At 42.1% G+C, this 14,789-nt stretch overlaps 1 protein-coding gene across 2 annotated transcripts in view; it reads right to left on the bottom strand.

Annotated features, from left to right (window-relative positions):
• Nucleotides 1-3,188: 3,188 nt before the first annotated feature.
• Nucleotides 3,189-14,789, bottom strand: part of NUP214 (nucleoporin 214) — a 46,910-nt gene continuing 35,309 nt past the window's right edge. The window contains exons 30-36 of one of the 2 annotated variants that reach the window (XM_026101800.2): nt 14,660-14,730; nt 13,980-14,136; nt 11,589-11,738; nt 8,775-8,946; nt 5,062-5,204; nt 4,189-4,213; nt 3,189-3,418 (exon numbers count right to left, since the gene is read on the bottom strand). In XM_026101800.2, the coding sequence (XP_025957585.2) occupies nt 3,385-3,418; nt 4,189-4,213; nt 5,062-5,204; nt 8,775-8,946; nt 11,589-11,738; nt 13,980-14,136; nt 14,660-14,730 (752 nt within the window). In that variant the 3' untranslated portion in view covers nt 3,189-3,384. The remainder of the gene's footprint in view (nt 3,419-4,188; nt 4,214-5,061; nt 5,205-8,774; nt 8,947-11,588; nt 11,739-13,979; nt 14,137-14,659; nt 14,731-14,789) is intronic. The other variant, XM_026101801.2, reaches the window with a different exon arrangement.

Here is a 14,789-nt window from a genome sequence, read left to right as displayed (position 1 = left end):
TCCTTGTGTGCAGCGCTGAAAGCAATGCACAAGGGCAGGACACATGAAAACTAAGAAGGGATAAATAAAATGTCACTTCAGCCCCCGGGGCTGTGCAGCAGGGACACGTACGCAGGCTGACAGGCCAAGCCAAGACGGCCAGGTGCGAGACCGGCAAAGACGAGCGCCAGCGGAGGCTCCACTCCCCGTCATAGGCATGGTGCTCATCGAGGAGGTGGGAGGAGAGGCAGCGTGAGCATCCGCCTTGGCCTTCACCCGCCTTCCCTGCCTGCTCCCGGGAATTCGGAGGTGGCTGGAGTGACGGTCCCTCAGATGCTCAGCAACGCGATTCCACCCTCTGCAGCCTCTCCTGGGGATCCCCTTCACCCCCAAGTCTTACTGCACGCGCGAACACACCACGGGCGCCCAAGCAGGACCAGCATCTCTGGTTTCGCTTAAGCTCTGCGAGGCCTCCTAGGTGCCCCGGGAAGGGGGCTCCACGCAAAGCCTCCTTCACCCTGGGCTCGGGGAGACTCTCTGCAGCATGAGGCAGTGCCCTCCCTTCCCACCAAGTCTTCACACCATCGCTAGCGCCGTGCCGTATCTGAGGATGATCAACGCTCGGCCTGCCGCTGCCTTGAGGCCCAGAACATAGTCCCAAAAGGAAAAGTGTTATTTCATTAGAAATAATTAAAAATCAGCCTTTGATAAAAACCTTGAAAGATGACTTCTCTTACTAAAATGCAGAAGGAAAAAAGGGAGGGGAGAGAAACAATCACAATTGCACAGCCAAAACGATGAGCTCTTTCAAAGTAGTCCTGAACGGTTGCTGTTAGTTATTTGAGGATTAACCAGCACAGGCGATAGTGAAACGAAGGCTCCAAGCCCAGCAAATCCTTGGCTTTGTTACTAGGTCTGCCAGGATGGGCCCTCACTGGGTTAGAGCTTTATTCTCTTTCGTGGACATCTGTCCACCAAGGACTGGACAGAGGCCATCCGCTCCCAGACAGGCCACCTAACACAGATGACAGATCATAACAGCTTCTGGCAACCACCAACCCAGCTTCGCACACACTTGCCAAGTCCTTGAGTCATCTAATAAAAATGCAGATTTTTCAAAGTTGACTTTGCTACGCTTTATGCATATTTCTGTAGGCTTATGGTCACGATCAGCTGCTCTACACTGCTCAGCATCTCCTGCAGCTACTATGGAAACCAGAAGCAGCACCCATTTCTCAAGGGCAAATAGTTCAGGTCATTGGGGTATTTCAGCTGTAAATTTGGAAATCTTACAAGAAAAACCTTGCGTGTTTGATCAGGGTCTGGAGTAATTCTTATGGTCCCTTTGTTGCAGAAGAAAACGAGTTAAACAGGTACAAGCCACACAGCGGGGACAACCCCCAACTGCTCCCATCATTCCAAAAAAGAAACTTTAAATGGCTCAGCATGCCAACATTACATTCTTACCAAGCCAATCTTCTCCATAGCAAGTGGTTTATTAGCTATCTGGGGGAGCACAGCTGATACAGCCTTGCTAGGAGGTGTCGCATGCCACAGCGATGGGAGATTAACGCAAAGAATTTAAGGTCAATGGTTTGGGCCAGCCGCTATTTATAAAGAGGAAGGAAAACAGAAGAACAGCAGTATCACCTCTAGGCCTTGAGAAATTTTGTATATCCAAGGAGAACATACTGGAACAGCACAGTTCAACCTCTCTTTGCTTTTTCTCCCATCTCCCCACTAGCAAATTTCAGAAAAGTTTTCCTCTCAATTCTAGTGCGATAATCCCAAGAACCCTGGTGCTCGCTCAGCTGTGAACATGGTGTTTCTTCCACTAGAAGGGAGGTTTAAAAACAAAAACAACCAACAACACCCTCCCAACAGTACTCTAAAACAACATCCTGCACACCAAGGTTCAGAAATGTTAATATGTAAAAGCCTCAGAGCCTATTGCCTCGCAAAGCCTCTCTGCATCTAAAAATAAGTCCTCCTTGTACATGATATTCTCTGCATTTCAGTGGTCTTCCTTTCTAAAGGAAGCTGACCTAACGACATTCCCAATTGCAGAGATATGAATGACACTTTTCACAACTAGGACAGGAGTTAGGTCAAATGCTAACGTTTTAGGTCAACTTCAAAAAAAGAGTTATTTCTTCAGGAAATGTTGACAGATGCAAGTATTTAGTTGTTTTCACCGTCCAGCATTACAAAACAATTGTCAACTATTTACAGCTCCAAAAAGCGATTACATGCCTGCTTGCCAACCATACTCCAAAATATGTCATTGTGTTGTATATTATTCAAAATGTCAGAAAATTTCTGCTAAAAATAGAAAAAGTAGCAGTACCCCAAAATACCCTATTAGGACCCAAAAGCTAAAACCACACAATCAGCATGTACTCAACTAATACCTAAGCTGTCATTTCAAATGCATTTTTTACAGTGCAAGAAAAATCCATTACATCATTTAGAGGTTTCGTGGAGGTCAGATGCATCAAATAGAAAAAGTGTTTGTCCACAATGCCTTCAGGGAATTCTTTAAAACATTTGCTCAGTACGTTCAAGTATAAACATACGAGAATTTCACAAAAGTTATTGACTGAAGCTAAGAGCTACAGGTAAAAAGTACAATCTCATATACGTTAGGAAAAAAAACATAGCTGACAGACTCCAACAGCCAAAGCCATAGGCTGCAAAATCATTAATGCCTCTGGATGGAGGTCACACTTAATTCAAGGGCCAAAAATTTTCCCTATAACCTGAGCTCCAATTTTTCAGTTCCATAAAACTTACAGAAAGGTATAAATAGGAAAGCTTTTACTTCCCACCTCTTTGCTGAATGTTACTGCCATGGGAACATGTTCTGCACACTGCCTGTTCTTATCAGATAGTTTCCTGTTTCTCCACTAAGCCTCTGGCTCACACATGACTCAGCTTTAGCACTTCAGTAAGATAAGCATGTGCCCCATCCCATACTCAAAATTAGCAGGGCAAACTTCAGTCTCTTAAGAGTCTGGGATAATCAGTCATTCTCTTCAATGAAAAATGTGCTGGTTTATATTGGGAAACAACTTGGGCTACTCCCTTGTCTGGGCAATAGGTAAGAAGCATTAATGATAACAGGAAGCTACATCCAGTATGGGGATGATAACCACAGCATATATGTATTTCTTCTAGATCCAGGGAGATAAATCCTTCCAATACAAATATCAAGGCAGATAAAATATTTTAATATAGAGCAAGAATAAGTGTTGCATAAAAATAAGCATCATCTTTTTCTTTCTTTTTTTTTTTTTTTTAAAAAAAAGGAAGTCAGAGTTTGTATTTAAAAGAAAAGCTGTTTGGATATTGATCACGAAGGTGACACAAGAACATAAGTTCTGCAGGAGAAAGTTCAGTATGCTCTTAGCTTCTCCATCCACTAAATCCAGAGGAAGATCTGTAGAGCAGAAACAAAGCACAGTAAGTGAGCTAGAATCTCCCTCAGGCAGTATTAATTTAGTAGATCTCTCAAACTTTCAGTCTCTCTCGTACCAGAAGCTTAATAAGACAATGCATTGGTATTTCCAGCATCTTTTGCCTGAGACTGAGTCAGCACATACTAATTAGATTATAATTATGCTTATTCTAGTGCCTACTACCTAGAGAGAGATATACTCTCTCTCCTTGATAGGAAAACAAAGTTTAAGAAACTTGCTAAAAGTATTCCAGCAAGCCAGTGACAGAGTGGATGACAGAATTAACTGCCTCAGTTTTTAGCCCAGTTCTTTAACTGTAAATCACCATCTCAATCATACCAGAAAGGTGATGATTTATTTCCTATCTAGTTTTGACCTAACAAATGGAATAGATTTTAGATCTACACACACAGCTTGAGAACACACGGCATGTACCTGAGAGGTAGTTGGGCAAGGAGCAAAAGAGTATGATCCAACTGAAAATTCGCTCATACGAAAGATTAACTGCACTGGAAAGTATATATTAAGAGTCTGGACTTCAAGCTCTACATAATGCCACTAAAAAAGAAAGTGGAAGACATCTCCTGCCCCCCTCCTCCCATACTAGTTCTGGTTGTGTGTGTGTGTGTGTGTGTGGGGGGGGGTAAATGTATATTATTACTACTTTCAAAGCTTGCTCTTGCATACCATTCAACTCTCTCTGGTTCTATTTGTATTTTTAATGAAGAATTAGACACAAAATGGTACTTACGTGTTAGATGATCCAAAACCAAACCCTGAAAGAGATACAAGATTAAAAAAAATTGTTAAAAGGTATAATAAATGCATAAGATGTGTGCTAAACATCCCCTCCAACACACAGATTGAAAAACATTTCCTTCCTGCCGTAGGCCAGGGAAAGAGTGATGGGCAAACAATGAAAGTCAAGTCTCCATCTAGAAGAGAAGTGACTTGCCTCAGTTCCTGAGAGGGCTTGCTTTCAATGCTAATCAGCTAGGCCCATTCATTAGTAGCAACTGCATACAATAAGCCTGGTTTATTCATCTCTCCATGAAAACAGAGGACTGCTTTCTGAAGATGGGGTTTGTGCTTAATGCAAGCCAGTGGGGACAGACAGACAACCAGTGAATATATCTTCTCTTAAAGGCTCTGTTCTCAGCCTTGTGTAAATCACTGCAGCTTCACTGAATTACACCAGCTAAAAAATATGGTTATTGGTGTTCTAGCTCAATTTTGCAGCACATGCTCTTTTGACACTACACGCTTACACACAGTACCATATGGTATTGGAGAGAGATTCATTATTTCTCAATATTTTCCTTTGAGAAGTAAGGCCAACTCCACAAAAAGGGGTGGAAAGCAGTATCGGAGAGAGGCATGCACAAGATAAGTGATTTATTGAAATGCCATACAGCAAATCAGCAATGGAATCGTGAGACAGAGTCTGAGAAGAGGCTAATCCCCACTCTGTGGCTCATTTCACCAGGCCCTGGTGCCTTTTTCATTGGAGGACCAGGCTCAGGCAGATTTTTGATACGGAGCTAAGGAGTGAGTCACAACTGAGTTCCCGGCAAAACCGGGGACAGGGAGCCTCTTAGGTCTGTTACACTTTAGCTTCTCCTACCTCCTCCACCTGTCCCAAAAGCCGAGAATCCACTACTCTGTGCGCCGAAACCGGTACCCTGTTGGGATAGCGATCCAAACGTCGGGGTATTCTGATTTGCTAGCGTGCCAAACGATGCCGTATTGTTACTGGTACCACCAAACCTGCATTTTAAAGAGAAAATTTGTGTTTGCAAGTACATTCTTATGCTGGAAGTTTGTCCTCCTACCCACAATGAGAACTGCGTACTCCTTAAATGAGGACATCCCCAAGGAGTGAGACCACCAGGTGTGAATAATTGTAATTGTTCATTCTGAAAACTTATTTGCTGGCTTGGGAAAGACTATCATACATTATACAAGTGTTCCTCTGTTGAACTCCCATTCTGAAGGTACACTAGGCAGAAGGAAAAATATGTTTGCTCTTACACAGGGTGCATTTTCAAGCACTTGGAAATATTAACGCCAGCCACCAAATGAAATACGTTAATTCATCCTGTGTGTATATTTCACCGTTCCAGCTCAAAACTACAGCACCATCCCACTTCCACGTTTGCTTTCCTGTTTGTGAACTGGCCTGAACTGTTCATGGGCAGGGTCAAGATGCAGAACCCGGACTCCCAGCTTTCAGACGGCACCGCATCCGGTGCCCATGGGAACTTTCTCCATATCTCCCGGTTCTTTTCTCTCCCCAGCCCGTTTTGAAGCACACCCAGTTCCACTGCTTTCCTCAAGATCTGCACCTACCTGACACTTCTCCCCACTGCCTTTGGATTACTTCCCTAACTGCTTTTGGGGACAGAGATAAGAAAAAGATTTTTATATATGGAAACTGGTTCTTCTTTCTCCACCCACTCCATCCAGCTAAGCATTGTGGAGCTATCAGTGTGACACACTAATGAGACCACGATAACTCGATGCAGTATGGTTCTCTGCCCCCCACATACCCTTCTCCAGTTCTTAATGCACAAGGTGCACTTCAACAAGGAACTTAAGCGTTGCTCTATCTTAAACTGGGCAAAATGCAGACACAAAATAATCAAACGACAAGCTCTGCCAGGACACAATGCTGCTAACACTAATCCAGTGCTAGTCCCCTCCTGAGCAGACTGTCGGCCAAGATAAATCGTGTGCCAGCTTTGCAAGGCTGTGTCTCACACAAGCACCCGTCATTTCTGACTTACAATATGATGTGACAGCATGTTAATCCACCTCTCCATCCATCCAGATCTAGTAGAGATTTTTATTTTTTTTAAAACATCAAAACATATCTTTCCAGATATAAGACAACCCTTGCAGCAGTGTGACAAGCAATTCACCTGGTAAAGGAAGTCGTCTTTCTCATCCCAGACACAGGTGACTGTGCACACTGCTTCCATATATGGCACTAGACACGACTGTGCACACTGCTTCCATATATGGCACTAGACACGACTGTGCACACTGCTTCCATATATGGCACTAGACACAACGGGCATTTTAGTGACTTTGCATCTCCAACCCTGTTAGCCATTCCCTGTGCTTCTGGTTTGGTCCTTGACCTATGTAACCTTCAGACAGCTTTAGCTCAGAACCACAAACATGACTGTCTCAAAAAAAAACCCTCACACACAAAAGCAAAAACCCTCAGTGCTTCCTCTCCCCAGGCCCATACCACTAAATACACAGAACGTGTCTACCTGATGAGGGGAAGGGGAGGTGAAGTTAGTGACAAGGAAAGTTGTGGTTCAAACTGCTTCTTTTGGTTGCTACTATAAGAACATGCCTGTTCAAAAGGCTAAGCATAGTATGAGTAGAGAAACATCTTAATCTACAGACAGATTTTTTTTTTAAAGGTACAAAAAGAGATGAGATACTATCATTGCCTTTCAACAATTTAATCAAAACTACCTTGCCCTGATTTTCAGGTCCTTTGTAAAGTTCCTACACAAGAGAGAATTCAGAGGCACTTGATGCTGGTTTGAGAGAGCAAAAGCTTATTTACTAACAAACAGTCTTTCAGACTTTTGAAGAAGTGTAATGGCTTCTATTTTTGATACTTAACTCCTTTATCAAGTGATGCAGATTCTTCAGAACTGAAGCAGCAGTGAATCACATGTATTTAAGTCAGCAGTGTGCTCCAAGCACACAAGTACTCTTTTTTTAAATTCTCACTTTAATCTGAAAGAAAGCCAGGTCAGGAAGTATTGAAGTCCTGCACAGGTACTAAATTATATTTCAGAGTTAAACTACTGCTCAAGACGTTATAGAATAGTAAAGCTGCCAAGAGAATTTTCACATCCTTTTAGAATTTTTAAAATCAAAATTAAATTCCTCCGGCAACTCTGAAAATACTAGACTGGAGTCTGCCACTGCTCTAATAGGGAAGAGTCTCAAAACTTCCCACAAATTAAGCCGCTGAATTCTCTCCTTCTTGAATCTGCAGACTCCTCATTCAAGAGCTGTGTTTGTATCACTGTGCTGCTCTTTCTGAACCCCATTTATCTATAAGCTTCAAACACTGTCACTGAGTGCATCTAGTTTCCTTACAAAATCCTGCAGCACAATGGCTGAAAGTTGGAACTGAACAAAATATAAATTGAGTTGAAGCTAAGTCATCTCTACAAGCACATCCTTCTTTGCAGCAATTTAATCAAACTGCCTCTATTTTTACCCTTTCCAAACAGTCTCTTCAATTTGCTGCACTAGAGTTCAGGGCATTGCTAAAGAACGTAACTGAAGCCTCCTGCAGCTCAAGGGCGCCCTGGCAGGTGGACGTCCGTCTAACCTCCTGGACAAATTAATGTTTTACTTTGGGATGTTCTGGAGTGCCTTACATAAAGGCAGTTCTTCCTGAAACAGAGAACAAACACTTGCAAAATAGGCAAGTGCTAAGACTGGAAGATACCCAGTTTCCTTTTTTTTTTTTTTCTTTTCTTTTCTTTTTTTTTTTTTTTTTTCTTTTCCCCACTGGAGTGAGCGAGCTTTTAATTGGACCTATTTGGTCTGAATACGGTTGTAGAGCATGAAGGAGAGTTACTTGCTGATAGTGCAACGCTGAGGAGGTACATTTGCTACCCATTGCACAAGCTGCTTTGCAGTGTTTGAAATGCTGTATTTGCTGAGCAAAACAAGGAATAAAGTGCTATCTACTCTGGTGTCAAGCATAGGCTTAAGGAATAAAGAAACAGGTAGAAAAACAATCAGTGTGGGATAAACACAAGTCACACCGAACCACAGGCTGTTATAATACTCCCCCCCACCCCCTAAACGCAAGAGAACACACTGACTTCTCATTAGTATCTCAATCCTACCTGTGGGATTTGGGCTAAAGCAGCTAGACAGAGCCACAGATAAGGACATTCATTATTTTCTTTGCTTGGCATGGTTTGTAGATCTAGACTAGAATATATGCTAAGTGTGCACATGGAAAATGCTCCCGCATTTAGACACATGCAGGATGGCTCACATTTCCCCTTCATCTCTAAAGCTAAAGATTCAGTATAATCCTTTCAGCATTAAAATGAATCACACAATTAAAACAATCACACACATCATTTCCTTGGGGATAAGGTTTTTTGCTTTATGGCATTTTCCTTTCGGGTGCCTTTTTTTAAATAAAGAAAAGCAGGGATGTTTACAGCTTTGCAATCAACTACAGAATACATTCTTTACTCTAACGGAGGGGTAACTGAGCATACAGGTTAATCATGCAAGAATGTTGTTTTCCCAAAGCCTAGGTCCTGGTTAGCTTACCCAAATCCTCCAGCGCTGGCTGCTGCTGTACCTTCGCCGAACACTTTGCCTCCCGTAGAGCCCAGAGGGCTTGAAAAGGTTAGGGCTGAACCGAATGCTGGCACCCCTCCGAACCCAGGGGATCCCCCAAAAGTGGGAGGGCTGCCAAACACTGGAGCAGCACCGAAGCCACCTGAGCAAGACAGAGGCAAAAAGGGACAAGAACATCAAGTAAACAATAATGGAAAAACAAAAAGAAGAGTTAGATTTCCAAGCAGACAACGTCTGCAATGGGGCTGTTCATCATGTCATATGGATACAGCATTATTTATAAAACTAACTGCCACAAAGCTTCCAAACTGCAAGGTATTTTGTTACAGAAGGCATGGATAAGAAAAGTGCCTGAACACATGCAAAAAGTTGCAATTCTATCGAGACTATCCAGCAGAAAATCACATTCTAGGTCACTTGAATTTTCAAGCACAAAATCAACTCAATTCACAGAGCTACACTATAGGGTGGTAATATATCATTCATGCTTGCATAGTGTGATGGAATCTCTACTTGTTTTATATGAAAAAGAATACCTTAATTGTGAGATAGCAGGCATGCACAATAACCAAGTTACTGTAAAAATGCACAAAACAACAGGTAATAGACTGGTACTTTTACTATTTAAAAAAAGGCATATGCATCCTTCATTATGAAACTAGCACTCCTTACCAAAAAAGCTTAGCTTATGTACTCAGATTTAAAATAAAGCTCTACTCATCACCAGTTAGACAAATCACTACCTAAAGGAACTGCATGCAAAAATGCAAGATGAAACATTTCCTGTGAAAGTTGGCTTCATGAACATTTGTTACTGCGTTTTGACGGCAGGGTTCAGGTCTAGTCTAAAGCCTTAGAAAGATATGCCTGAGGACAGAATGGACAGGCTGCGATGCATGCAAGTGTTTAAATTGAAGGAATTTCCATACGCAATGTGCAAGTCCCTCCCCAACTCCTAAAATCAGGCGGTACACAATCAGCTTGTTTTTGGAGGTGCTCCAGCGATGCAAAAGATTCAGAAGGCAGGGTATTTTCTGATGCTAGTTTAAGTGGTGGAAAACGCAAGGAAGATGCAAGGATTAAACGACAGATCCATGGAACCGTAGGATTTCTGTAGTGGAATCAAGAATCAACTTCAGTTTCTTTTCAGGGCTTAGCTACCTTCTTCTGGTGCTCTGAGCTGACTTCTACCCAGGTGATTTTATTCTAAGTTCATTCTATTGACATTATTGGCCTGCTTTTAACTGACACTGTGGAATGTGAAGGACGCTGCTCTTTTGTTTGACTGGTGCTGAGAACTGGGATACCACCACACATTTTAATAACCTAGGTGAAATTCCAGTCCATGTCAAGGTAATGGATACTGTTTGGCTGCAAACAAAAGGTCTGGAAAAAAATAAATGCTGAGCCTGAATTATTTAAACATAGATCAGATAACCTGCTACCTGCATCTCTAGGAAGATTAATTATCACAGGGGCTGAAGCTTTGCTAAGGACACGCTCTCTTCTGCGATGTGTGTTAACAAATATTAGAGGAAAGTGAAATATGCAGCAGTGATACCAGGACAAAGGAGCATCCAAATTAAGTTAAGCTCTTCCACTGCAGTTGGGAGAGGAAGACACATCATTCCTTTCAACATTTAACACACACAACCAGAAAAAGAACGTATGTGAGGGGTTCTGCATGAGTGGACTTGTCTTCTGCAGAAATACCTTTTGCAGACACCTCTCAAATCCCACCTCAAGCTGAATTTTGAAACTGAAGTAGTCAAAAGCAAGAAAGCTGTTATTGGAAGAATGAAAAAAGAACGTCCTTCAGCAACACCCTTCTCTTCTGCTAGCAAAAATAACAGATGGGAGACATGCCTGAGACAGAAAACTCAGTCCACTATCATGCAGAATGCAATAGCTGAGAGAAACCCTACTATTGACTGCTAGATCTGGTAGCTTCATCGGGATGCTCTCAGCCACTTCACTAACATCACAACACAGCTACTGTCAAAGCAGAGACTGCTTTATTTTAAAGCACTGCTGCTCTGAAGGGAGCTCTTGAGCACCATTGTCTCAACTCAGCAACTTCAAGGATGGCCAAGCCTCCCCCCACTGCCCCCAGGGCTGAAGCTTCAATGGACACATCATCCACCTTTATCAGTACTCTGTAAGAATGGTCTGAGGCTAGAGGAGAAAAGTTTTCCCCTCTGACCCTTTGGGCCTCCATTTTTGCCTGGTAATTAACAAAACACACACTTTGCCATTCAGTTCTAGTGGACAACGTATCAGTCAGCACTGCTCTTGCTGTTCTTTCTTTGGGCAGATGACAGTAGAAAGAAGAGGTTTTGTAAGACTTCCAATATTTGATTCAATTAACTCAATCAACAGAAAGAGCAACAGCTCAGCCACAGGAGATGATGATGATGACAGGCGAGACTGATTTCAAAGGAGCAGGATCTGATTTTTATAGGAAACCTTTCCCACTGTAGACATTTGTACATCTACTCTGATGATGAAACAGGGACAGAAAGGGTTACAAAACCCAGAAGGAAGTTTGAAAGACAGTATTCCAAGGAGAACATCTATTAAATTCTATACTCTGTACTCTTCACTGCATGTCACATAAGACCAGCACTAATTCACACAGCTCTCTGCTCTAAAACTGCAATAGGAATTTCTGAAATGAGCCATGAGGGGTTTTTTTGGGGAGGAGATACACACTCACAGTGCACACTGATTTATTGCTCAGAGACAATAAATACGATGGTTATAGTGGATTGGTTAACAAAGTACCTGCTTTGCTTGGACTAGAGAACCCAAAGCCTTGAGATGCCACACTTCCACCACCAGAGCTGAAAGTGCCTGTAGGTTTCTGTTCTCCAAAAGATGAGCTGCCAAATCCAAAGGTCTTGGCCCCACTGTTTCCAAATAAGCTAGAAGAATCTGTAGAGATGAAGAACACTTGTGAAGCTCATAACAGACAACATTCTACATTACACTTCATTAACTGGGTCAGAAGGAAGGGAAACCCCTTTTACTCCCCCTGCCCCAGAGCAGGGAACGAATGCCACATCCAAAAGAAAAGCAATCAAGAGAGAAGCCAAGTATTCCCTATTCCAGTAGGGCTTCATAGTTCCACCAAAACATTCTGGATCTGATGGATCACTAATAGCACTTTATTGTTGCAGTCTTAGTAATAGTAGGGTTTTAATATTAAGATTTCCAGCAAGTCTGTGATGGACAATTTGTTCAGCTACAGCCTGCACTGCAGTAACTGAAAGCTGATTCTTCAAATAAGAGACCACAGCAACCAGAATCAGTCACTCTTGACAACACAAATATCCATACTTCATGCACAATTAAAGATCCTCAGCTATTCTGACAATAACCAAGATTCCTTAACATGATTATTCTACAGTAAGACTTACAGGACCTTAAAGAAGGAGCCAAACATTTCCAGCCTGAGAAATGACTCAAGTTTTCATCTTTCTCAAGAGCTATATAGATTTTCAGCATCTAGTGACAGAAGCTAGAATAACTAAAGCTTTTCTCTAGTGAATCGTTTATTTCATCACAAAACCCAATACTACAATAAAGGAGCAATAAACTAGCAAAGGATAGAGAACTTGCCTCAACCATTAACCAATGGACCATTAAAGAGGTAATAAAAGAAACAGATGTGCTCCTCTCCCAAGATTTTAAGTGCTACTTATAGCCACATGCAGCTAATTCTGCAAGTTTCTTTTGTTCTCTTACTTCTACATCTTAGCCAATGCCTTCCCCTCCCTTGCGCTTTCTACCTGCTAGACTCAACTCCTCCTTTCCTACTTGCTTCCAAACCCAATTCACAAATGACAAAATAACAAAGCTGGGCAGTCCCATTAAATAAAAGCCACAGCTAAGAAAAACATTAAGAATAGCTTTTATGACATACAAACACACGTAGCAAGCCTAGATCTGCAATGGCTACACATGAAAGGCTATGACAGCCTGCCAGTATTTCAAACTAATTGCTACAGCAGACAACAGCACACATGTATCTCAGCTAAAATTTTAGGTTATTATGACCAAGACCCATTAGCCCAGAAAACTCCAGACTAATGTGGTTTAAATCTGACTGGGGGGGTGGGGTGTCTTTAAACTAATAGCCAGTGATTGATTCTTGCATTAACAATTAATCCTTTATAGCTTCTAGAAGCAGTTTCTAATAGCCCCTTAAAGCTTCTTGGGCAAAGGAACCTGGAAGCAGCCTTATTCCGTATTCTTAACTCCTTCTCATACCTCCTTTTGTTAGGCTGGTTGGCTGGGCAAGAAGCAATGTGTGGGAGGGTTGGTTTGACAGCTCACATGCAGATTGATTTAGCTAAAACACATGTGCTGACTTAATGCCTTTTAGCTTACAGTTGGAGCAAAAGAAAGGACGAGTGCCAAGGCCCCCTCCCCAAGAGGGCTTTAACACAATTTCTCATCTACCCAGCTTCCATGAAACTTTAAGAGTTTATCTGAGAGAGATCCACCCCACCTACCAAATCTGGATGAAAACTGATCAGCCAAAGGAACTCGACAGTTTTTCTTCCTTAGTGAAACAGACTGCATCCCCAAAACCAACCACTGAATGCATTTTTCTTTACTACATCCATGTGACTGAAAAAATTCACATTTCCTCCTAGACATGAAAAATGACTGAGAGCTTACCAATATATTATAATAAACTTTGGTAAAGTATCCTGCATGTACTGCATAAAAGACAAACATTTCAAGGAAGAAACTTATCTACCACACACTTGTAAACTTGGTTTCACTTTAGCATGGAATTCTTAGTGATTTTTACAATGAGCAATAATTAAAGCTTTCTAATTTCCAACCAAGTTGGAAGCTGGAATTCAATTATAAGAATTTAGGCTATTGAATTTTAAAGATGCGTTTGGCCACAGAAATCCCTACAGAACATAAATACTCTTCACACTTCTTGCATCTGCTTGTTTACTTCAACTGCTTCCCTGCTCATTTTCCAAAAACCTGAAGGGGGGAAAAAAAAATGTAGAAGTACACAGCACACGCACCGTCTGCTTCTGTTACCCCCACAAGCCTCTCATGCTAACACAGAATTTACTCAAAGATGAAAAACAGTACAAAAACAGATGGGATCACAGCACTATCTGCGTTCTTGTTGCCTTCACTTACTCTGGGAAGCTGCAGATCCAAATCCTCCACTGGAGGAACTGAAAGGGTTCTTATTGGCTGCATCCTGACTTGGCTTTCCTCCCAAGCCACTGAAGAAACCTCCACCTCTTCCACCACTTCCAGCTCCAAACAAGCCTCCACTGGAAGAAGATGGCTGCTAGTACACAAAAAGGACAAAAATGGGATTTAGAGAAGTCAGAGAAGCATATGCCTCCAAGGCTGATTTTTTGTCTGGCTAATTCCTCAAAGCATATTGAAGGGTTGATTTATCATCAGGTAGACTCTCCCAAGATGCAAGGAAGTGAAGTCATACTTAGGTCTCTCTCCAACCTTGTCCATAGTACAGAATATACCTTGGGAACTTGCCCTACACTGCCCACGTCAGGGAGGAAGTATACTCCACTCTCCATTTACCGTGGGACAAAGGTAGGTGATTTTCTGCATCCTTTACCTTATTTTACCTATGGTGAGTTGTTTGTCTCTCCATATGCCTAGGATAACCTTTATATAGACTCTGTGCTGATGCCTCCCTGCATCAGCAAATACCATCAGTGCAGAGAGACTTTTTTTTTTTTTAAATAACCATACCAAATGGGATCTTGTTTATTAGAAACACATCGGGTACCCTGAACAAGACAACTGTACATAACAGTCCTTGTTCCTGCAAATGTGATAAATACCTGGCCAAAGACGGTGGCTCCAGTGTTAGCTGCTTGCCCAAACACAGAACCTGTGTTGCTAGAACCAAAACCTGCCAAGAGAAGAAAGGAAAATAAGTCACCAGAACTACTACTAGGATACAAGACAATT

This window comes from Dromaius novaehollandiae, chromosome 20 (genome assembly GCF_036370855.1).
Source record: "Dromaius novaehollandiae isolate bDroNov1 chromosome 20, bDroNov1.hap1, whole genome shotgun sequence".
NCBI lineage: Eukaryota > Metazoa > Chordata > Aves > Casuariiformes > Dromaiidae > Dromaius > Dromaius novaehollandiae.
The sequence above is the reverse complement of the archived record's forward strand: the minus strand, read 5'-3'. Positions and strand labels throughout refer to the sequence as shown.